This window comes from Zootoca vivipara, chromosome Z (genome assembly GCF_963506605.1).
Source record: "Zootoca vivipara chromosome Z, rZooViv1.1, whole genome shotgun sequence".
Lineage (NCBI taxonomy): Eukaryota > Metazoa > Chordata > Lepidosauria > Squamata > Lacertidae > Zootoca > Zootoca vivipara.
Genome location: NC_083294.1, coordinates 2,855,795 through 2,880,518, shown reverse-complemented (window position 1 = coordinate 2,880,518; position 24,724 = coordinate 2,855,795). Strand labels below are relative to the sequence as shown.

At 46.8% G+C, this 24,724-nt stretch overlaps 1 protein-coding gene across 2 annotated transcripts in view; it reads right to left on the bottom strand.

Annotated features, from left to right (window-relative positions):
* Positions 1 to 24,724, bottom strand: part of LOC118084239 (collagen alpha-1(XXVII) chain) — a 267,599-nt gene that overhangs the window by 205,132 nt on the left and 37,743 nt on the right. For both annotated transcript variants that reach the window (XM_060270658.1, XM_060270659.1), the window contains exons 5-9: positions 24,415 to 24,468; positions 12,222 to 12,275; positions 11,268 to 11,321; positions 10,054 to 10,098; positions 3,413 to 3,466 (exon numbers count right to left, since the gene is read on the bottom strand). In XM_060270658.1, coding sequence (XP_060126641.1) covers positions 3,413 to 3,466; positions 10,054 to 10,098; positions 11,268 to 11,321; positions 12,222 to 12,275; positions 24,415 to 24,468 — 261 coding nt within the window. The remainder of the gene's footprint in view (positions 1 to 3,412; positions 3,467 to 10,053; positions 10,099 to 11,267; positions 11,322 to 12,221; positions 12,276 to 24,414; positions 24,469 to 24,724) is intronic.

Below are 24,724 nucleotides of genomic sequence, written 5' to 3'. Positions count from 1 at the left end.
CATGCGCGGCATCGGAGGAGGAGGAGTGATAGTGGGGGAAGGAGCCCATGCCTGGGTTCGGTCAGCCAGCCAGTTCCAAATCCACTGAATGGTAGCATTGTCTAGCCCACATTTTAGCAGCTTCTTTACAAGAATATCATGGGGCACCTTGTCAAAGGCCTTGCTGAAATCAAGATAGGCTACATCCACAGCGTTCCCTTCATCAAACAACTGCATTGCCTCAAAGAGAGGAGGTGCAGCTATAGAACATCTCCCTCCCATAAGCACACACACACACAACACAACACAACACAACACAACACAACACAACACAACACAGCTGCCCTTCACACCACAGTTCAACCAGCAATTATTATTTTAGACACAGCAACAACAGGCGCGCATAGTGGGAAAGATGTGGGTCGGGGCAGTCCAGAGTGCTGCCTGCACTCTGGCACATGCTGAGCCATTTGTGTACATGTCCTGTCCCATTCCTTTGCACAGGGCCGGTGCTAGGGTTTTTTGCGCCCTAGGCGAGATCCCCTTCTGGCACACACACCCGCCTTCCCGCTCGGTGATTGGCCAAGGAGGCGCATGAGGGGAGGAGCTTGGAGTGTGGAGCGTGTCCTCCACTGCCCCACCCCACCCCAAAGGCTGCACTCTCTTTTTTCCTTTTCTTTTTTTAAAACCCGTCTGCCTAACAACTGGACACGTGCGCGCTCAGTAGGGTGGGTCATAAAAATATATATATATATATATTTTTTTAAGGTTTCCTCCCTTGATCGTATCTCAGGCATATGGTATAAACATAGTCAAATTTCAAATTTGAGACAAATTGCTTAATATTTAGGTAAAGGTAAAGGGACCCCTGACCATTAGGTCCAGTCGTGACCGACTCTGGGGTTGCGTGCTCATCTCGCATTATTGGCCGAGGGAGCCGGCGTATAGCTTCCAGGTCATGTGGCCAGCATGACAAAGCCGCTTCTGGCAAACCAGAGCAGCGCATGGAAACGCTGTTTACCTTCCCGCTGTAGCGGTTCCTATTTATCTACTTGCATTTTTACGTGCTTTCGAACTGCTAGGTTGGCAGGAGCTGGGACCAAGCAACAGGAGCTCACCCCGTCACAGGGATTCGAACCGCTGACCTTCTGATCAGCAAGCCCTAGGCTCAGTGGTTTAACCACAGCGCCACCTGGGTCCCTTTTAATATTTAGACCCTGCTCCTAAAGATTGAAATTTTGCCTCACTACGAGTGATAAAAACATAGGAATTTGACTCCTTTAATTCTCAGTATGTTAAATTGTGAACTAATAGACATAAATTTTAGGTTTTATGTAGAGCAATAATAGTTGCATACTATTATTTTCTGCAATATTTATTTATTTAAGAGAAAACATGTTGATAATTTACATGAGAAACCAATGGTTTTGAAAAAAGGATATGGAACAATTAAGCAAACAGTGTACTAAACAAGTAAACATCCTATATAATAAAGTCCCTGTGTCTCTGCATCCAGATTCCGTGTGTCCCGTTTTCCGTGCTACTGAGCATGTGCCCCACGGACACAGGGATTGGACGCAGAGACTGGACGCACACAGAGCCGGGGGGAGCGGAATGTGGTTCTCTCTCCCTCAACGGCTTCCCCTCCAAACTGCTGTTCCGCGCCTCGCCTCCCGATTAATGGCGTGAGGGGAAGAGGGGAAGGGACCGTGAGGGATTGAGACGCAAGTGTGCGTTCCCCGCCGCCGCCGGGGCATTCGTGTCCCCGCCGCCGCCGTTCCCCATCCCCACCCCATCGCCGCATCCCAACCCCTTCCCCCACCTGGTGTGTGGCGGGCTCAGCTCTGGGTGGGTTGGGAAAGGCGAGAAGAAGGAGGCTGCTTTCCCCCCTTTTCTCTCTCCTTTGCTCCCCCCCGACGACCAGCAGCAAGCGGGCGTCACGCATACGCACTCTCTCTCCCCCCCACCCCTCTGCCTACTGTTTCCCTCGCGGTGCAGGGTCAGAGGCAGACAGAAGCGAGGACAGTGCATGGGGGAGGAAGGAAGAGCAGCCCGGGGGGGGAGGAGATGTTTGACAGGGAGCAGGGAAGGAGGGGCGGGTGGCAGCCGCCCGCCGCCTGCCCCTCTTTCCCTGCTCCGTGAAGCATCTCCTCTGCTACCCCGTGCCTCTGCTGCGTTCAGCAAGAAGCTGGTGGCAGCGGAGGGATGCTGCTCATTCTTCCCCGCTAACCCTTCGCAAAAGCAGGCTCGAGCCCAGGGGGAGGGCAGGAAGGAAAGAGGGCCCTGGCCGCCCCTACCTTTCCCCCTCCCCTGCCTAGGCATGAACCGCAGCAGTGGAGGAGGAGGAGGTGGAGCAGCGACAGAGGAGCAGCGCCGGTGGCACCCCAGGAGAGTCCCGGCACGTGTGGTTGGAGAAAAGAAGGGAGGGGGAGAGGGGGGAATTGCATGTTCTAGCACCCGTTAATTTAACGGGCTTCAAGATACTAGTAAACAATAAAATGCCACTCATATTATGTGTTGCGTCAAAACATCACATTATACTTAATTACTTGGTATAAATTGTACTAAATGCTTACATTTTGTGTAATTAGAGCAATTGTTCATGGTTTTTTGATGGTAGCATCACGTCTTTTCTCTCCAATAACACATCATATTTATCACTCGTAGTGAGGCAAAATTTCAATCTGTAGGAGCAGTGTCTAAGTATTAACCGATTAACCGCCAGGGTGCCTTGCCATCAGGGGTGCGGAAGGGGCGCCGAACTCAGTGGCTTCCGGCAGCTCTCCAGAGGCGTGAGGGGATCGCAGGCCTGGGGCCGCCTCCGCTGAACAGTTGAGAGGCGCGGAGGAGGCAGCCCCAGGCTCACGCTTTGCATGGGGAGTGGGAGCCTGGGGCTGCCTCCACTGAACAGCTGAGAGGCGCAGTGGAGGCAGCCCCAGGCAGCACCTGGGGGCAGCGGGTGGGCAGGCTGGCCAGCGCCCCCTCCATTTTGGCGCCCTAGGCAGCTGCCTAGTTCGCCTTAATGGACGCCGGCCCTGGAGCCACCTATGCCCCACTCTCAGCTCACAGTCCTCCTTTTCTTCCCTTTGGTTTTTCTATAAGTTTTTGACCAGCTTAAAGGTATGCAAATATGATAATGTATTGTCTTCCTTGTCCCTGAAATGAAAGTGTGCTTTTCTGTGTGTGTGTGTTCCCTCCTACATGCATTTTCAGTGTCCCCACAAAAAATAAGACACCCTGTGTTTTTTCGAGAAATAAAATTTATAAGACGTTGTCTTAAAAAGGGGAAAACACGGTACCTAATCACACTACTGGCATGCAAACACATTATAGCTGGGACTGAATCCCTTACTAATTGTGGGACACTGTAGCCATCTACCTGCCTGCCCACCAAACCCCTATGCTGTACACAGCACGGTAAGATTTACTGCACCTGCCTGCCAGGATAACCTTTGGCACCTGGATTCCCGTCAGATCCTCGTTCACCCTGTAAAAAAAGAGAGAGGAAAGGGCAGCAGGGCAGGGAATAGGAAGAATTAATAATAATAATAATAATAATAATAATAATAATAATAATAATAATTCATATTTCTCAACATGGTGGATGCCATGCTGATAAGGACAACAGGTTCACAGTAGGCACAGTGCATGAACTTTGATCCATCTGACAGAAAGAGCATCAGGAGCGCATATGGAACCCATCCGCAAAAGAAGCACAGTGAAACTCAGAGTTTATATTATGAATTAGCATGTATAGTATGGTTAAAGGAATGGTTTAAACTAGATAATGTAGAAGTGCTGGACTTAGAAGGATTCCAAAATCGGTATGGATGGCATGCGTACCTCTGGTACAATAAGGTGAGGGTACACAAAGACTTTTTAAATCACTGTGTAAAAAAAATCGCTATTCGAAGTATGGTCCAAATATAAAGAATGGTTTGAAAGGAAAACGCCAGATTGGTTATCACCCCAGGAGGCTTTGTCGGTGAAAAAAATAAATATGAAAACAAAATTGTTAACGTACAGAGATATACTGATAGAGCAAGATAATGAGTTAAAGATGAAACCATATGAAGAACTCAAAGATCATCTACAGGGGTGGTGGGAATATCAACAAATATATAGTGTGTTCATAAAGGATAGGAAATCAAAAGGATTCGAGCACTCTAAGACAATATTAGAAAAAACAGTATTATCAAGTGAGGTGAAAAACATATCAAAATTTACGATTTCCTACTGGAATGGAACACTAAAGATGAAGAAACTAAGAGTGTTGTGATTAAATGGGCGATGGACCTTGGTCACAATATAGAATATGCAGAGTGGTTTAAACTTTGGAATGTAGTAGTTAAATTCACGGCATGTACAATCTTAAAAGAAAAAATATATATATGATGATATACAGGTGGTACCTTACACCAACTAAGCTACATAAATGTACAAGTCAGGAGATACGAAATGCTGGAAATGCAAGTCTAAGGAAGGCAACTTTATACACATGTGGTGGTCCTGTGAAAAAGTCAAGAAATATTGAGAGGATATATACAATGAGATCAAAAAAATCTTAAAATATGCAATAAATTAGAAGCTGGAGGCATTCCTGTTGGGAATGGTGGGAAAAGATGTTGAGAAAGATGACATGAAATGGTTCCTTTATGCGACTGCAGGAGTGAGGGTAATTTTAGCTCAGGTTTGGAAACAAGAGCTAATTCCATCAGTGGAAGACTGGCGAAAGAAAATTGTGGAGAACATGGAGATTGCAAAACTAACATTGATAATAAGACAGCAAGGCAGTGGGATGTACATGAATGAATGGGGTAAATTTATAACATACATAGACAAGATAGTAGAATTAAAATAACATCTTTAAGCAGAAATTACTCGCAGAAGGAAATGAATCCACAACAACAAATTAGAAATCTTTATTGGATATACAGATAGAAAATACAAATACAATGTATAGCAAGGGGGGGCTTAAGTAAGAAGATATAAGTATATAAGTAAGAGTATAAAGGTTTGATAATGATATGAAGAAAGTCAAAAATGAACCGAAACTATAAGGAATGTTATACAACACAACCAGATATATGAATTTTAAAATAGCAGAAGCAAGTACTGTGGAAGTCGAATTTGTAATTTTGAGTCCTAAGTTGAAGTCTTTAATGTTAAGTTGAATTTCTAATTTGAGAATCAAGACTAGGAGACAATAATATGGGCAAATGTAAAAGTTAAATTGTAAATACAACAAATGTAATGAGACTAAATGTTTGACTATGTAATATGCTTTATGTTAAAATTAATAAAAATGGAGGGGGGGGAGAGAAACTCAGAGCCTGGTTACACCAGGGAGACCCTGAGGCCTTCAAGGTGTTATTGGACTCCAACTGGACTCCCATCAGCTCTGGCCAACAATGACCAACAGTCAAGGATTATGGGAGTTGTAGTCCAACAACATCTGGAGGGCCACCATTTCCCCATTCCTGGACTAACTGAACTAGCATTTGCTTCACAGAATCCAACCTTCTCTTCGTGTTCTCACCACAAGTAGCGTCTTCCCTCCCCCTGCCCTTTTCATATAATCATAGAATCCTAAAGTTGGAAGAGACCACAAGGGCCATCCAGTCCAACCCCCTGCCAAGCAGGAAACACCATCAAAGCATTCCTGACATATGGCTGACAGCAACGCGTGGCTGGGTCAGCTAGTGGAATCATAGAATCATAGTGCTCACTGGAAGGACAGATCCTGAAGCTGAGGCTCCAAGACTTTGGCCACCTCATGAGAAGAGAAGACTCCCTGGAAAAGACCCTGATGTTGGGAAAGATGGAGGGCACAAGGAAAAGGGGACGGCAGAGGACAAGATGGTTGGACAGTGTTCTCGAAGCTACCAACATGAGTTTGACACAACTGCGGGAGGCAGTGGAAGACAGGAGTGCCTGCCGTGCTCTAGTCCATGGGGTCACGAAGAGTCAGACACGACTCAACAACTCAACAACGTTTTGCATTTTTAATTAATTTTCTTTTATATCATAATTAGGTGTAAATTTAGAATCTCTCTCCCACAAATTTTCCCACTTTTTCAGCATGATCGTCTTCCCCAAATCTTGTCCCCATCTTCATTAATCTCAATGGGTCTACTCTGAGCTGAACTTCATCGGCCATGATATTCACTGGGCAACCTTAAGCCAGTCACCAGCTTTCAGCTGGTTGTTGTGAGGATAGTATGGATTGAGCATCTTGGAGGATAAAGGTAAAGGTAAAGGGACCCCTGAGCATTAGGGTCCAGTTGTGACCGACTCTTGGGCTGTGGCGTTCATCTCACGTTATTGGCCGAGGGTACAGCTTCCGGATGATGTGGCCAGCATGACAAAGCCGCTTCTGGCAAACCAGAGCAGCACATGGAAGTTTCCCTTCCCTATTTATCTACTTGCACTTTGACGTGCTTTCGAACTGCTAGGTGGGCAGGAGCTGGGACCGAGCAACGGGAGCTCACCCCGTCGCGGGGATTCGAACTGCCGACCTTCCGATCGGCAAGCCCTAGGCTCTGTGGTTTAACCCACAGCGCCACCTGTGCCCCTATCTTGGAGGATACGTGGGTTCTAAACGCAATAATAAAAGATGTGAAGGTCCTGAGCGAAGCCCCAACTGCTTGAATGTTGAATTCCCAGCAATAGATTCCATGCTGAATGAATTGGTGTATAAAATACTTTCACATCCAGCTTAACAGACTCTGCCATTCATCGAGTTCATTCTTTCTTTATTTTTTCACTGTAAACATCATGCTAATCTAAACAGAAAAGGGGTGAGGTGGGAGTAGGAGAAAATTAAATTACAGCCTCCTCCTTTAAGAAGTGATTCAGTCCGCTCCAGCTGAAACATTAATGCACGACAGGAGGGAGGGAGGGGAAGTAAATGTACAGCTATATCCCTAACATAAAGGTTTTTGAAAACATCAGGAAACATTTACAAACTGAACGCACATCTCCACAGGCTTTGCCCTCCATGGTTCGGCAGCTGCATGGCACTGAGATAGCATGAGGGGCCCCACCATAAACCAAAGCAGAATCCAACAAATGACCCCCAGAGACACCTTTGGAGTGCAAACCTCTTCATTTAATATCTATGTCTGTCTTATGTATTACATGTGTTTTATTATATGTGTCTGATTATGCTCTTCTTATTATAATTATTATCATTATTTATACCCCGCCCATCTGGCTGGGTTTCCCCGCCACTCTGGGCGGCTTCCAACAAATACCAAAATACATTAAAATATCACAGATTAAAAACTTCCCTACTGTGTTTTCCCCTTTTTAATACGTAGCCATAAAGTAAGCCATGGCAGCATTTTTTAGGAGTTGCTATATCTAAGACACCCCCCGAAAATAAGACATACCTCTCATACCGTGTACAGCGAGACCGCCGAGCGCCCCGGCCAGCCAGCAGGACCCAGCCAGCCAGCGGGGCCTGGAACCAGCTGCTGCAGCGGCAAGCCACCTGCCGGAACAGGCGGCTGCAGAGTGGAGCGCTCCGCAGCACCGAGCACTCAGAGCGCACAGCAGCGCCGGGCGGAGCGCCCAGCCACCCGCCTGGCCTCTTCCTGGCCCAGCCGAGGAGGCCTGCAGCCCCGCCGCCAGAACAGGCGGCTGCAGAGTGGAGCGCTCCGCAGCGCTGAGCACTCAGAGCGCACAGCAGTGCCGGGCGGAGCGCCCAGCCACCCACCTGGCCTCTTCCTGGCCCAGCCGAGGAGGCCTGCAGCCCCGCCGCCAGAACAGGCGGCTGCAGAGTGGAGCGCTCCGCAGCAGCGAGCGCTCAGAGCGCACAGCAGTGCCGGGCAGAGTGCCCAGCCAGCGGCCTGGCCTCTTCGTGGCCCGGCCGAGGAGGCCTGGCCTCTTCGTGGCCCGGCCGAGGAGGCCTGCCGCCCCGCTGCCGGAACAGGCGGCTGCAGAGTGGAGCGTTCCGCAGCGCCGAGCAGCACCGGGCGGAGTGCCAAGGCAGAGCGGCGAGGCAGAGCGCATGGCCCAAGGCAGAGCGGCGGCGGGAGCCCTGCTGGCCCCTTCCGCGCCGCCGGAACATTGTGGGCCGCATGGCCCAAGGCAGAGCGGCGGCGGGAGCCCCGCTGGCCCTGCTAGGGTGACGGGCGGCGGCGGGAGCCCTGCTGGCCCCTTCCGCGCCGCCGGAACGTTGTGGGCCACATGGCCCAAGGCAGAACGGCGGCGGGAGGCCCGCGGGTCCTTCTGCGGTGCCAGGGCACGGACGGCAGCGGAAGCGCTGCTGGCCCCTTCCGCCCCACTGGAGCGGCGTGGGCTGCATGGCCCGCCGCCGGAATTTTGTGGGCAGGGAAGCGGGAGGCAGGCAGGTGGGCTGGGCGATGGGCCCGTGGCTGCGCTCGGCGGGGCCGGTAGTGAGCTCAACGCTGGCCTGCGCCGGCCTGCGCCAGGGGCTCCGGCTCAGTCCGTTGCCGGCGCACGGTGCCTCGTCGTAGCCGGGATCTGGGTCATGGTTAGGTGAGTTCCCTCCCCTCCCATAGCGGCACCCAGGACGAGGCTGCCTCTGAGCATGCACAGAGAGACACCCCCTTCACATCCCCCCCACCAGTCCAGTGCCGGGGAAAAGGGGTCTTGGAAAGCCGGGGTGGGTTTATAGCTGGGGATGGGGTGGTCTCTAAGCATGCACAAAGTGCCTCCCTCACCGCTGCTTTTGCTCTTTTTTCCGTGTCTCTTTTTAAAAGAAGTTGCTCCCCAGGGTGGATCCATAAAAAAAATCGTAATAAAAAATTAAGACATCCCCTGAAAATAAGACACCTTGTGTTTTTTTGAGAAAAAAAGTTATAAGACGGTGTCTTAAAAAGGGGGAAACACGGTAAACAGGGCTGCCTTTAGGTGTCTTCTAAATGTCAGGTAGTTGTTTATCTCCTTGACCTCCAAAATGAGTCATAGAATCATAGAATCATAGAGTTGGAAGAGACCACAAGGGCCATCCAGTCCAACCCCCTGCCAAGCAGGAAACACCATCAAAGCATTCCTGACATATGCGTGTCAAGCCTCTGCTTGAAGACCTCCAAAGAAGGAGACTCCATCACACTCCTTGGTAGCAAATTCCACTGTCGAACAGTGGACAATTGTCAAGTGTCTTCCCCATCTTGTCCTCTGTCGTCTCCTTCTCCTTGTGCCCTCCATCTTTCCCAACATGAGGGTCTTTTCCAATGAGTCTTCTCTTCTCATGAGGTGGCCAAAGTATTGGAGCATGTTGGTAGCTTCGAGAACACTGTCCAACCATCTCGTCCTCTGTCGTCCCCTTCTCCTAGTGCCCTCGATCTTTCCCAACATCAGGGTCTTTTCCAGGGAGTCTTCTCCTCTCATGAGGTGGCCAAAGTCTTGGAGCCTCAGCTTCAGGATCTGTCCTTCCAGTGAGCACTCAGGGCTGATTTCCTTCACAATGGAGAGGTTTGATCTTCTTGCAGTCCATGGGACTCTCAAGAGTCTCCTCCAGCACCATAATTCAAAAGCATCAATTCTTTGGCGATCAGCCTTATGTATGGTCCAGCTCTCACTTCCATACATCACTACCAGGAATACCATAGTTTGAACTATACGGACCTTTGTTGGCAAGGTAATGTCTCTGCTTTTGAAGATGCTGCCTAGATTTGTCATTGCTTTTCTCCCAAGAAGCAGGCGTCTTTTAATTTCGTGACTGCTGTCACCATCTGCAGTGATCAAGGAGCCCAAGAAAGTAAAATCTCTCACTGCCTCCATTTCTTCCCCTTCTATTTGCCAGGAGGTGATGGGAGCAGTGGCCATGATCTTGGTTTTTTTGATGTTGAGCTTCATACCATCTTTTGCTATAACTATACGGACCTTTAACTATACAGTTATTTCTTGCTCGTAAATAACCAGAGCTATTTCTTGATTTGCGGTGGGGGTGGGGAGGAGGGAGACACTTGACTTATTTCTGAAGCAATCAAGCACCTGCCAAGGGAAGGGCAGCTGCCACAACTAGTTAAGTCACTCTTGAAACAGAACATAACAACAACAACAGCAGCAGCAGTAGCTGCAACAACAACAAGCGCCACTCACCTGGTCTCCAGGATGACCCGCTGGTCCTGGATATCCTTTCTGTCCCTGTTCAATAGAAGAAAAATTCAGGTAAATTGATTTTATGGAAAGATCTTTTTAAAATGCTAGAAGAATAATCGTGCATGGTTCAATGCGTATGAGCAAGGAGGCCTAGGGTAGCCTTTAGGGCAGGCATCCCCAAACTTCGGCCCTCCAGATGTTTTGGACTACATTTCCCATAATCCCTGACCACTGCTCCTGATAGCTAGGGATCATGGGAGTGGTAGGTCAAAATATCTGGAGGGCCAAAGTTTGGGGATGCCTGCATTAGGGGGATGACCTTTTTTACAACCTCATTTCCCTGTATCATAATTTGATGAGATTTCATTAAAGATTAGACAAAATCTGACTTTCAAAGAGATTTGATAAAAAAAAAAAAACCTCACGCACAAAATGATTTTTAAAATTTTATTGATCCATTTTTGGCCCATTTTTGAAGTCACTGTAAGCAGATATAAAATTGAACCCAAGCTTGAGAGTCACATGTATACAACATTATATAGGGTCATCAAACACACAAGGAAGCTTTTTTTAGCTGCAGTAACAGTATAGACGCCACTAGAGGGCGATGTTTTGCTACCTCATAGAATCATAGAGTTGGAAGAGACCACAAGGGCCATCCAGTCCAACCCCCTGCCAAGCAGGAAACACCATCAAAGCATTCTTGACATATGGCTGTCAAGCCTCTGCTTAAAGACCTCCAAAGAAGGAGACTCCACTACATCCCTTGGCAGCAAATTCCACTGCCCAACAGCTCTGACTGTCAGGAAGTTCTTTCTAATGTTGAGGTGGAATCTTTTTTCTTGTAGCTTGAATCCATTGCTCCGTGTCCGCTTCTCTAGAGCAGCAGAAAACAACCTTTCTCCCTCCTCTATATGACATCCTTTGATATATTTGAACATGGCTATAATATTACCCCTTAACCTTCTCTTCTCCAGGCTAAACATACCCAGCTCCCTAAGCCGTTCCTCATAAGGCATCATTTCCAGGCCTTTGACCATTTTGGTTGCCCTCCTCTGGACACGTTCCAGCTTGTCAGTCTCCTTCTTGAAGTGTGGTGCCCAGAACTGGACACAGTACTCCAGGTGAGGTCCATACCAAAACACTGTAAGCTCCAACAGAGGTGAGAAAATGCCCACAGATTGTGCCCAATATCAGGAATAGAAATAGCTTACCTTCCTACCAGGTGATCCAGGAAGCCCTGTCAATCCAGGCAAGCCGACATCACCCTGTAACCAGAAGTATAAATTGCGTTGTTGTTGGTCTGACCTTCAAAAACCCTTCAAATCTTAGTTTTCTTTTTAAAAAAAAGAAAGAAGGGTGCCTAGGTCTCATGGTTGTGCAAGTGAACAGGAAGACCGTATCCACACCATATATATAAAGCTTTCTAATCTGACTTGTACAAAATTAAGTGCCTACCCTGTTTCTCCGAAAATAAGACATACCCTTAAAATAAGCCGTAGCAGGATTTCTAAGCATTTGCGCAATATAAGCCATACCCCAAAAATAAGACATAGTGATAGGCGCAGTTCTGGAGGGCGCCAAGGAAGAGGCTAGGCTGGACATGTAATTAAAAAATAAGACATCCCCTGAAAATAAGACACATAGCTGCCAAGTACCCCGTATTTCCCAGCAAACCCCCGTTTTTTCTTACCCTTTCCCGCTGGTCTCCCATTTGAGATCCTCTCCCGTTAATCTCCTTTCGTGTTAGTTCCAGCAAAGGTATTATTCGTCATTTATTTCTGTTCTCTTTCCCCCCCAAAAAAGCGCAGCAGCTTTGGGGCACCCCCCCCCCAAAAAAAGCAAAGCAACTTTTGCACTCCCAAAAAAAAACCCTCCAAAACTTTGGTCAGCAGCTCCCCCCAAAAAGCTCAACAACTCTGGGCACTTTGTGATAAATAAGGGGTTTTTGTTTTGTTTTGGTTAAATAATTAGTTTTTTGGTTTATTAAATACAGTTATATATTACAATTATACATTTTTGTTATTTAAACTATAAATATCGTGAAATTATAGGTTTTTTTCTCGAAGTGACACACCACCCGAGTTATGCTCGGTTTTTTGTGAATTTTGACACACCGAGCTCAAAAGGTTGCCCATCACTGTATTAAATGATAAATGCAGTTTTACCTTCTGACCATTCCACGCTTTTCCGGGAGATAGCCCAGGATCACCTTTTTGGCCCTGAAAAAGAGAAGGAAACTTAGCACAACTTTGGCTTGTGCATTGTAGTTCAACAAGACTATAGCAAAGAAAACACTTTTCCTCGAATGCTCTTCTTCAACTGATGGGTCAGGACCAGAGGTGGACAAATAGCCATGGGCGTACCCAGCGAGGGGCAGGGGGGCAGCTGCCCGCCCCCAGAACCAAAAAATAAAATAAAATTTAAATCGTCCTGCTTCACGATGGCCACGGAGTTGACTAGCCCTTGAAGAGTTCTCGGCGGCGCGGCAGCTGAGCTGGAGACGCGTCGCAAAGCCGTCCTTTCCTTTGGGGTTACCAGGGTGCCCAGCCTCTAGGGGGTGCCCCAGTGAGCCCTGCAAAGCAGGTCCCCCGCCCCCTCCCTCCCCGGCTGAATCCTGCAAGGCGGCGGCCCGAGTTGCGAGCAGCAGCCTTGGGAAAGCTGTTCCTCTCCCTTGGGCTCAGCTCTTTGGCCAGGGTGACCTCAAAATCCCGGGCGCACGGATCACCTCTGTGAGCAGTCAGTCAGTTTCACCTGGGCTCCGTAGCCCTGCCCACGTTCCCACTTTATGGCACCTCCCCTCCCATGCCCTGGCCCTGCCCCTGAACGACCATGGCTTGCCCCAACCCCCAGTTTTGATCCTGGGTACACCCCTGCAAATACCATCACCATCTTTGTTGTGCTGTTTAGTTTGGTTTCTTCTACGTAAGCAAGTGACACAGATCCAATGGAGGGGAAGTCCAAGAAAAATGGAGAAACAGAGATGGAGAAAGACTGGGGTTGCCACTCACTTAAGAAAATGACACCTTGGCTGAGACAGGGTGGGCTGAAACAGCGAAGAGGGTACTGCAGTGCAAATGCACAAGCAGAGCCAATTCAGCACTCCTGCCAGTATGTTTGCACCATGCTGTCCTCCCCATTGCCTTCCCTTCGCCTCCCCCGCCTAGACATTTTGTTCTGTACTGGAAATTCAGGACGGGGGTATGCTTAGCTGTGATTCCTGCACTGCAGGGAGTTGGGCTAGATGATGATCATCATCATCATAGAATCATAGAGTTGGAAGAGACTACAAGGGCCATCCAGTCCAACCCCCTGCCAAGCAGGAAACACTATCAAAGCATCCCTGACAGATGGCCGTCAAGCCTCCGCTTAAAGATTCTTGCAGCTCTCCAGGGCATCAGACAAGGGACATTCCCACCCTACCAAGAGATACCAGGATTGGAACCTGTGACATTCTGAGTACAAAGCAGGTACAGTATCTTAACACTGAGCTATGGCCCTTTCTCATAGGATTCTTCGCCATCCTTCACTTTGACGGTTAAATGCCTTTTTTGTACTGCAGGTAGATGTATTTCATAGAATCATAGAATCATAGATTTGGATGAGACCTAAGGGCCATCCAGTCCAACCCCCTGCCAAGCAAGAAACACCATCAGAAAACAATCTTACTCCCTCCTCTATATGACATCATTTGATATATTTGAACATAGCTATCATATCACCCCTTAACCTTCTCTTCTCCAGGCTAAACATACCCAGCTCCCTAAGCCATTCCTAATAAGGCATCGTTTCCAGGCCTTTGACCATTTTGGTTGCCCTCTTCTGGACACGTTCCAGCTTGTCAGTATCCTTCTTGAAGTGTGGTGCCCAGAACTGGACACAGTACTCCAGGTGAGGTCTGACCAGTACTCCAGGTGAGGTCTGACCAGAGCAGAAGACAGTGGTACTATTACTTCCCTTGATCTACATGCTATACTCCTATTGATGCAGCCCAGAATTGCATTGGCTTTTTTAGCTGCTGCATCACACTGTTGACTCATGTCAAGTTGGTGGTCTACCAAGACTCCTAGATCCTTTTCACATGTACCACTCTCAAGCCAGGTGTCTCCCATCCTGTATTTGTGCCTTTCATATATTTTTTTGCCCAAGTGTAGTACTTTACATTTCTCCTTGCTAAAATTCATCTTGTTTGCTTTGGCCCAGTTGTCTAATCTGTTAAGGTCATTTTGAAGTGTGATCCTGTCCTCTGGGGTATTAGCCACCCCTCCCCATTTGGTGTCTTCTGCAAACTTGCTCAGGATGCCCTCAAGCCCATTATCCAAGTCATTGATAAAGATGTTGAAGAAGACTGGGCCCAAGACAGAACCCTGTGGCACCCCACTAGTCACTTCTCTCCAGGATGAGGAGGAGCCATGGATGAGCACCCTTTGGGTTCGGTCAGTAAGCCAGTTAGAAATCCACTGTATGGTAGCATTGTCTAGCCCGCATTTTACCAGCTTCTTTACAAGAATATCATGGGGCACCTTGTCAAAGGCCTTGCTGAAATCAAGATAGGTTACATCCACAGAATATGCAGGATAATAATTAACACTTCCAGTAGTTATTCACACACTGGGAAATTCTTACAGGTCTGGGGTTTTGAGTCTGGGCTTCTCCACGCTTACCCTTGGCCCTGTACTTTCTAGACATACCGGTAGGTCTTTCCCTGTCCGTGTCAGAGCACTGCCAACGCTGCCACCGCCACAGCCACTACTTTCCCCAGGAAAACCCTATTTTTGCCACTAGATAAGCGCAAACAACAATTCAGGTTTTCCTGTCCCTAGGAATTTCTTTTTAGCTTGCTAGAGCCAAAGCTGTATATTTGAATCTTGATTTCCCCTCCGGCCCCTCTGTAAAAGTGGAAATTTTATCTTCAGCTTCCTAAACACGTGGGAAAACTAAAATGTGGTCCAAATCTTTGGAGCTTCTATGAAGAAAATGGCTATTGTACAAATATAAAAGGGTTCTTTTTTAAAATGAAATGAAAAGAAAATCAACCAGTGCTTTCCCAGGTGTTGGGGGGGGGCAGGTAGATGAGTAGTGATTCCTGTTAGTTTCCGTGCAATATCAACTGATATTGACCATATCAGAGGAGGGCAACCAAAATGGTCAAAGGCCTGGAAACGATGCCTTATGAGGAACGGCTTAGGGAGCTGGGTATGTTTAGCCTGGAGAAGAGAAGGTTAAGGGGTGATATGATAGCCATGTTCAAATATATAAAAGGATGTCATATAGAGGAGGGAGAAAGGTTGTTTTCTGCTGCTCCAGAGAAGCGGACACGGAGCAATGGATTCAAGCTACAAGAAAGAAGATTCCACCTCAACATTAGGAAGAACTTCCTGACAGTAAGAGCTGTTCGACAGTGGAACGTGCTGCCAAGGAGTGTGGTGGAGTCTCCTTCTTTGGAGATCTTTAATCAGAGGCTTGACGGCCATCTGTCAGGAATGCTTTGATGGTGTTTCCTGCTTGGCAGGGGGTTGGACTGGATGGCCCTTGTGGTCTCTTCCAACTCTAGGATTCTATGATTCTATGATTCTAACTGCATCATCCTTCTAATTCCCACAAACTCTCCAACTTCTATCTTTGTTGGAAGCCGCCCAGAGTGGTGGGGGAAACCTGGCCAGATGGGTGGGGTATAAATAAATAAATAAATAATAGCCCAACATTCACACACACCCCTCAATCCGGGCCAAGAAAAGGAGATCTGTTAGTTGGGAAATAATTCTTGGACAACGGCTGCAGAGAGAGAGCACTGCTGATTCAGTACAGATATTGCTGCCCAAATTCTGAATGACGACTGACCGGCTTTGCCAAGCGGTAAAATGAAGTCATGCAGATAATTCCACTTTGCATGCAGCTGCTATCAGAGCTGACGTTTCTATCGGAGGCATCCTCATCGCAAGCCTCGGAGCAAATTGCAAGCTCCATTGAAGAGCAGGGAGCGGCCCGGAAATGTCCTCAAACTTTGGAAGTTGGAGGTAGTCCTCTCACAAAAGCAAACCTCCCGATTTTGAATTTGATTTGGCATATGTGCCAATCAAATGAACAAAAGCAGCCATCTGTGGTGGATTTAGCCTACCGAAACCCGGCTTGTTTTCTGCTGCTCCAGAGAAGCGGACACGGAGCAATGGATTCAAACTACAAGAAAGAAGATTCCACCTCAACATTAGGAAGAACTTCCTGACAGTAAGAGCTGTTCAACAGTGGAATTTGCTACCAAGGAGTGTGGTGGAGTCTCCTTCTTTGGATGTCTTTAAGCAGAGGCTTGACAACCATATGTCAAGAATGCTTTGATGGTGTTTCTGTCAGGAAGTTCTTCCTAATGTTGAGGTGGAATCTTCTTTCTTGTAGTTTGAATCCATTGCTCCGTGTCCGCTTCTCTGGAGCAGCAGAAAACAACCTTTCTCCCTCCTCTATAAGACATCCTTTGATATAATTTGAACATGGCTATCATATCACCCCTTAACCTTCTCTTCTCCAGGCTAAACATACCCAGCTCCCTAAGCCGTTCCTCATAAGGCATCATTTCCAGGCCTTTGACCATTTTGGTTGCCCTCTTCTGGACACCTTCCAGCTTTTCAGTATCCTTCTTGAACTGTAGTGCTCAGAACTGGACACAGTACTCCAGGTTAGGTCTGACCAGAGCAGAATACAGTGGTACTATTACTTCCCTTGATCTAGATGCTATACTCCTATTGATGCATCCCAGAATTGCATTGGCTTTTTGAGCTGCTGCATCACACTGTTGACTCATGTCAAGTTGGTGGTCTACCAAGACTCCTAGATCCTTTTCACATGTACCACTCTCAAGCCAGGTGTCACCTATCCTGTATTTGTGCCTTTCATTTTTTCATTTATTTATTTTTTTGGCCCAAGTGTAGTACTTTACATTTCTCCCTGTTAAAATTTATCTTGTTTGCTTTGGCCCAGTTGTCTAATCTGTGAAGGTCATTTGGAAGTGTGATCCTGTCCTCTGGGTGTGTTAGCCACCCCTCCCAATTTGGTGTCATCTGCAAACTTGCTCAGGATACCCTCAAGCCCATCATCCAAGTCATTGATAAAGATGTTGAATAAGACTGGGCCCAAGACAGAACCCTGTGGCACCCCACTAGTCACTTCTCTCCAGGATGAAGAGGAGCCATTGATGAGCACCCTTTGGGTTCGGTCAGCCAGCCAGTTCCAAATCCACTGAATGGTAGCATTGTCTAGCCCGCATTTTGCCAGCTTCTTTACAAGAATATCATGGGGCACCTTGTCAAAGGCCTTGCTGAAATCACGATAGGCTACATCCACAGCGTTCCCTTCATCTACCAGGCTTGTAAATGAAGGGAAAGCTGTGGATGTAGCCTATCTTGACTTTAGCATCGTCAGCACTGACTGGCAGCAGCTCTCAGAAAGGAGGCTTTACCAGCCCTACCTGGAGATGCCATTGGAGATTGAACCTAGGATATTCTGCCTCTAGGCTATGGCCCTTCACAGCCCCTGGAGAAAGTCTAAATCACTGTGCAATTCAGACCCCGCCCAAAAGGAAAAAAGGAAGGAACTTTAAGAGGCACGTATGGATGAAGACACAATTTTTTAAAAAAATGCCCAACTGCTACTAAGATGCTCTGGAGAACAGCATCCTTGGAACAAACCCACAGCAGCCACACCCCTCTCAATTGCTGTCAGAGCTAATTAAGCTCCCGCTCTCAATTAGGCACTGAAGTGTCCTGTTTTTAACCTACACCTTGCTAATTGAGCAGGCAACATCTCCTCACATCTCCTCACTTGCTGATGCACGCCCAACAGAGAAAAATTAATCGACACCCTTTGCTTTCCCCAAACAATCTGATTCAGAAACTGTGTGCGTGCGTGTGCAAATTTGTGTTCACAGAGTAGATCCTTTTTCGTTTCTCCTCACCCCTGCTCTTTTACATTATGTTTGCTATATTTTCTAGAATTAAAAAAAAACCTACAGCGATAAATCTTTCTCTAAATCAGGGCATACTTCTTTTCTGTGTTTTGTTTATTACAGAGGCAAAAGAAGTGGGACTTGCAGTAACATGTTGCAGTGCAGAGTGCTCCTGTCCTGGGGTCGAGCTGGCCAACTCTGAGACTGGTGGGGTGGAAGCAGAGCTGGCCCATCCACAAGGCAAGGTGAGGCAATTGCCTCAGGCCACAGGATCCACAGGAGCAACTGATCCTGATGTGGATATTTATTTCCCCCTTGTTCCTATTGTCAATCTTAGAATCATAGAATCCTAGAGTTGGAAGAGACCACGAGGGCCATCCAGTCCAACCCCCTGCCAAGCAGGAAACACCATCAAAGCATTCTTGACATATGCCTGTCAAGCCTCTGCTTAAAGACCTCCAAAGAAGGAGACTCCATCACACTCCTTGGTAGCAAATTCCACTGCTGAACAGCTCTTACTGTCAGGAAATTCTTCCTAATGTTTAGGTGGAATCTTCTTTCTTGAAGTTTGAATCCATTGCTCCGTGTCCGCTTCTCTGGAGCAGCAGAAAACAACCTTTCTCCCTCCTCTATATGACATTCTTTTATATATTTGAACATGGCTATCATATCACCCCTTAACCTTCTCTTCTCCAGGCTAAGCATACCCAGCTCTCTAAGCCGTTCCTCATAAGGCATTGTTTCCAGGCCTTTGACCATTTTGGTTGCCCTCTTCTGGACACGTTCCAGCTTGTCAATATCCTTCTTGAACTGTGGTGCCCAGAACTGGACACAGTACTCCAGGTGAGGTCTGACCAGAGCAGAATACAGTGGTACTATTACTTCCCTTGATCTAGATGCTATACTCCTATTGATGCATCCCAGAATTGCATTGGCTTTTTGAGCTGCTGCATCACACTGTTGACTCATGTCAAGTTGGTGGTCTACCAAGACTCCTCAATACTTTTCACATGTACTGCTCTCAAGCCAGGTGTCACCCATCCTCTATTTGTGCCTTTCATTTTTTTTTTATTTTTTGCCCAAATGGAGTACTTTACATTTCTCCTTGTCAAAATTCATCTTGTTTGCTTTGGCCCAGTTGTCTAATCCGTTAAGGTCATTTTGAAGTGTGATCCAGTCCTCTGGGGTATTAGCCACCCCTCCCAATTTGGTGTCATCTGCAAACTTGCTCAGGATGCCCTCAAGCCCATCATCCAAGTCATTGATAAAGATGTTGAATAATTTGGTCCAGGGCTGGGTATTCAGGCTTGTGATTTTTGCTTCAGATTCTACTTAGGGAAAGACCCCTGAAGACCCTTGTTTTCCTGTTCATTCTGCCTATCATCAACAGCTCACTTTTCATGTTGTCTCCACATTCATTTCTGCCGTTCCGTGGCAGAAAATCAGAAAACCAGATAAATCAATCAGATGGCATAAACAAAAGGAGCCAGATGGGAGGATATGTGAGCAGGCCACCCCCAACACAGCTACTTGGAAAGTGAAATCCTGCTCAGGAGCTATTTTAGGACTGGTTCAGGACCATTTTTCCTTCAGGTTTTCTGCAGACTGACATTTGTTCTGATTCAGCAGTAAACAGTGGGTTTTCCTTGTGAAAGTGGCAAGCCAAAAAAACACAAAAAGCTATCAGACCCATAATAACAGAATGACACAAAACACTGGAAATGTCAAGTTGGTGGTCTACCAAGACTCCTCGATCCTTTTCACATGTACTGCTCTCAAGCCCGGTGTCACCCATCCTGTATTTGTGCCTTTCATTTTCATTTTTATTTTTGCCCAAGTGTATTACTTTATATTTCTCCCTGTTCAGATTCATCTTGCTTTGGCTGACAAAGGGTGGTGGTGCAGCAAACCCTTTGCCGTAATGGACCTGCCCCCCCCCCCCAGGAACTGAACCTACAGGTACAAAGAAACATAGAATCATAGAATTGTAGAGTTCAAAGGGAACCCATGGGTCATCTAGTCCAACACCTTGTAATTGAGGAATCTCATCTAAAATATACCGTACATGGCAGGTGGCTACCAAAACTCTGCTTAAAGACCTCCAAGGAATGAAAGTCCACCACCTCTCATGGGAGACTGTTCCATTGTCAAACAGCTCTTACTGTCAGAAAGTTATTCCTGATGTTTAGTGAGAATCTCCTTTCTTGTACGTAGAAGCCATTGGTTCAGATCCTAGCCTCTGGAGCAGGAGAAAACAAGCTTGTTCCATCCTCCATGTGATAACCCTTTAAATATTTGACAATGGCTATCATATCTCCTCTTTTCCAGGCTAAACATACTCAACACCCTCAACCATTCCTCATAACCTTTGAGCATATTGGTCGTCCTCCTCTGCACATGTTCTAGTTCGTCAATATCCTTAAATTGTGGCACCCAGAACTGGACACAGTACTCCAGGTGTGGTCTAACAAAAGCAGAATAGAACAGGACTGTTATGCCCCTTGATCAGAACACTATACATCTGTTGATGTAGCCTAGAATAGCATTAGGGGTTTTTGTTTGTTTGTTTTTTGCTGCTGCATCACACTGTTGACTCATGTTAAGCTTGCAGTCTACTAAGACACCAAGATCCTTTTCACGTGTACTACTGGGAAGCTGCTCTGCAGGACATATTCAGGAGAAGAAAAGGCTAATATCATATTTTAAACCGTATTTTAATTTAATTGTTTTTTCTGTTATGTTTTGCTGTGATTTCAGTGTTGTTAGCCACCCTGAGCCTGGTTTTGACTGGCGAGGGTGGGGTATAAATAAAACTTATTATTATTATTATTATTATTATTATTATTATTATTATTAGGCTGTAAAGTGCAGTACTCCTTGCTCCAGACTGTAACAGGTTGGTGAAAGCAGCCCTATTTTTTTTTAGTTCTGGATGCTCCCCCCCCCCAAAAAAAGTATTTTATTTTATTGTCTGTTCAGGATTTTCACCCTAAGCGATTGTGAGAGCACCATTTAATCGTCTAGCTCAATAACACTTCCTTTCGTCTCTCCCACCTTGTGATTTTTCTGTCTTATATTATTCTATCTGCTGATTGATTGATTGATTGATGGCCTTCTATTGTACTCTTCTATTATATTTTGTTTTAATATGCTATTTGCCACGTTAAGGGGGTTTTGGACTGAAAAGCCATATATAACAGCAACAACATCTATTTGGTGGAGAGGTGCACACAGACACACTTGCACGCAGAACTCATTACTGTGTGCCCATATCTTTGGGCAGAAGCAACTCAATTCTTGGGAGAAGTTGACACCATATTATAAACCTAGTTTTTGAAAAGCTTAGTGAAAACAATGTTTGGCATTGTTTCTAACACATCTTTTTAATTTTTAACTCTAGTTTGATATCTAGAAAAGTAGCCCGTGTCAATAATTTGGGAGTAAAATTCCATTAAAACCACAGGCTGTTATTCTGGAGCAGGGGTGAGAGGACTTGCCACCCTCCACACTCCATCTCTCATGAAGTTCTGAAGTTTTTGTGGCACTTTACAAGTAATTGTCTCTTGTTCACAAATCAGACAAATGATGTAAAAAATTTCTTTGAAACAATTGTCCCCAACGCGTTGTATGCGTTATACTATCGTTATCAACAGCACTGGTTGCTTTTTTCTTATATTATAACTTTCCTGGCATATATTCTAGCTTTTCTTGACCATAGCCTGGCATGCTATGGTCCATGGGGTCACGAAGAGTCGGACCCGACTAAACGACTAAACAACAACAAGCTTTCTTGGCAGAGGCAACCCGGAGGCGTGTCCTTGCCAGGCACCAGGGCGGTTCTTTGCCCTGCGCCCCGAGGGCTTTCCCGGCCCTTCGCCCTGCGCATCCCGCAGCCACAGCGGCCTCACCTCCTCCAGGACGCGCCCTTGGTGGGGGCGTCGTGGTAGTTGGCAGCGGGCTCCCTAGCATTTTCCTGGCATCAATTCCTGATCCCCACTTCCCAGCTTGGCGGGGGGGGGGGGGGCGTGCAACACTCAGGACTCAGGAGCTGTTTGGCGGGAGGAAGGCGGTGCAGGGGGCGAGGCTGGTGCCGAGGGGCGGAGCGGAGCCCGGCTTCCTCCTCCTGCTCCTGCTGCTGCTGGGCATGGTGGGGCTGGAGCTGCTGTCGGAGTAGGGCTAACGTGGACGGCGGCAGGCGGCGGGTGGGGGGCAGGCTGGTCAGCGCCCCTCCATTTTTTGCGCTCTAGGCAATGGCCTAGTTTGCCTAAATGGAAGCGCCGACCCTGCTGCCTTCACTGACTTACTGATACCACTTGCTCAGAGAAACTGGGCTTTCTGAGAGATTTCATGTGGAGTTTGCAGGGCCAGCAGCATCAGAGATGAAAGCTTTCGATACTGACTTGTAAAACCAATCGTTTTTTTAATAAAAAAAAAAGGCGGGGGGAATCCTACACAAAGAAACATGATCTGGAAGTCATCAACAAGAACATAAATTACAAAAGGGCTACAAGGTAGTGGACTGGGTTTTAGCCCCCCCCCCTTTTTTACGACCTCACTTTTTCAGACTGTATAACAGCACTTTTAAATTCAGAACAGCTGTCACCCGCCAACACATCTTGACCGGCTAATTCTTAATCACACAGAGGCAGCAGGCCAGTTTAGTGGAAAACTTCCCCCACCTCTCTAGAACAGGGGTTCCCAAACTAAGGCCCGGGGGCCAGATGCGGCCCAATCGCCTTCTAAATCTGGCCCCCAGACGGTCCAGGAATCAGCATGTTTTTTCATGAGTAGAATGTGTCCTTTTATTTAAAATGCATCTCTGGGTTATTTGTGGGGCCTGCCTGGTGTTTTTACATGAGTACTAGAATGTGTCCTTTTATTTAAAATGCATCTCTGGGTTATTTGTGGGGCATAGGAATTCGTTCATTATTTTTTTTCCAAAATATAGTCCGGCCCCCCACAAGGTCTGAGGGACAGTGGAGCGGCCCCCTGCTGAAAAAGTTTACTGACCCCTGCAATAAGGGCTCTTGTGTACCCCATAAGGCAGGCATGTCCAACAGGTAGATCGTGATCTACTGGTAGATCATGGGGTGTTCCTGGTAGATCCTGGTTGATCCCTGCCCCCCCAGTGATCTCCTTAGAATAAAGCAAAAAACAAAAAACCACAACTTTGCCTTTCTCCAAAAAGCTCCACAACTTTGGCCTCCTAAGAAAAACTCGACAACTTTTGCTTCCCAAAAAAAGCTCAAAAACTTTGGGTAGATCACTGCTAGTTTTTTTTTTTTTTTTACAACAATGGGTAGATCACTGCCAGTTTTTTTGGACACTACTATAAAAATACAGGATGGAAGTATAAACACCACCTTATACCAAAAACCAACTGACCGACAAACATATCTACATGCTTCTAGCTACCATCCCAAACATCCCAAACAATCCTTTGTATACAGCCAGGCCCTACTTTGCAGCCGCATCTGTTCCAGCTCTACAGACAGAGAATCTCACCTAAGAGATCTACAGCAAACCTTTTTAGAACTAAAATATCCACCTGATGAAGTTAAACAACAGATCAACAGAGCCAGACTGATACCTAGAGAGACCCTGCTGCAAGACAGACCCCAAAAAGAAAATAACAGAACACCACTAGTTATCACATACAGCTCCCAAGTTAAAACAGCACAGCGCATCATCAGAGATCTACAACCTCTCCTAGACAATGACAGCTCTCTTTCTCAAGCTCTGGGAGGAAGACCTTTCATTGCCTACAGACAGCCACCCAATCTTCAACAACTCCTCACCCACAATAATACAACCACCAGACTTAACATGGACACTGGTACCAGAGCCTGCAATAAACCCAGATGCCAACTTTGCTGCCACATACACCCGGACAACACCATCACCGGCCCCAACAACATCCAACATACCATCTCAGGACTATTGAATTGCTCATCTTCTAAAATCAAAATCTCCTTGTAGGTGGCCCTCCTCCCCTCCATATTTATCTTTTTAACAGTCAACACCTCCACTGGTGAGATCCACCATGGGGTCTTTGTCTCTAACAGCATTTTTTCCCCAAACCTCCTATAATGATCTTCTTATCACATGGTTTGTAAAACCTTTATAAACTTTGTTTTATCATACCAGAGGTAAGCATGCCAACCAAATCTGTTGTCGTAACCTTCTAAATCTAACAGATCTGTGTTTTCCAGTGTTATCCATTCTCTTAACCAACAGAGACAGGACGCTTCACAATATATCTTCAGGTCCGGCATGGAGAATCTACCCCTTTCTTTTCTATCAACCAATAATTTAAATTTTATTCTGGGTTTCCCCCCCCAGCCAGACAAATCTAGACACAAATCTGATCATCGTCCATGGCTTGCAGATGCCCAGTGGCCCACAAGCATGTGGGTCTCTTCCCTTACCTTAGAGCCAGGTGGCCCAGGCCGGCCAGGATTCCCATGGGGGCCAGGAGGACCCTGAGAAATCAAGGAAGTCAACATTAATAATAATAATAATAATAATAATAATAATAATAATAATAATAATTTATTTATACCCCGCCCATGTGGCTGGGTTTTCTCAGCCACTCTGGGTGACTTCCAACCGAATATTAAAAACATTACAGCATCTAACATTAAACACTTCCCTAAACAGGGCTGCCTTCAGTTGTCTTCTAAAAGTAAAATAGTTGCTTATTGCCTTGACATCTGCTGGGAAGGCGTTCCACAGGGC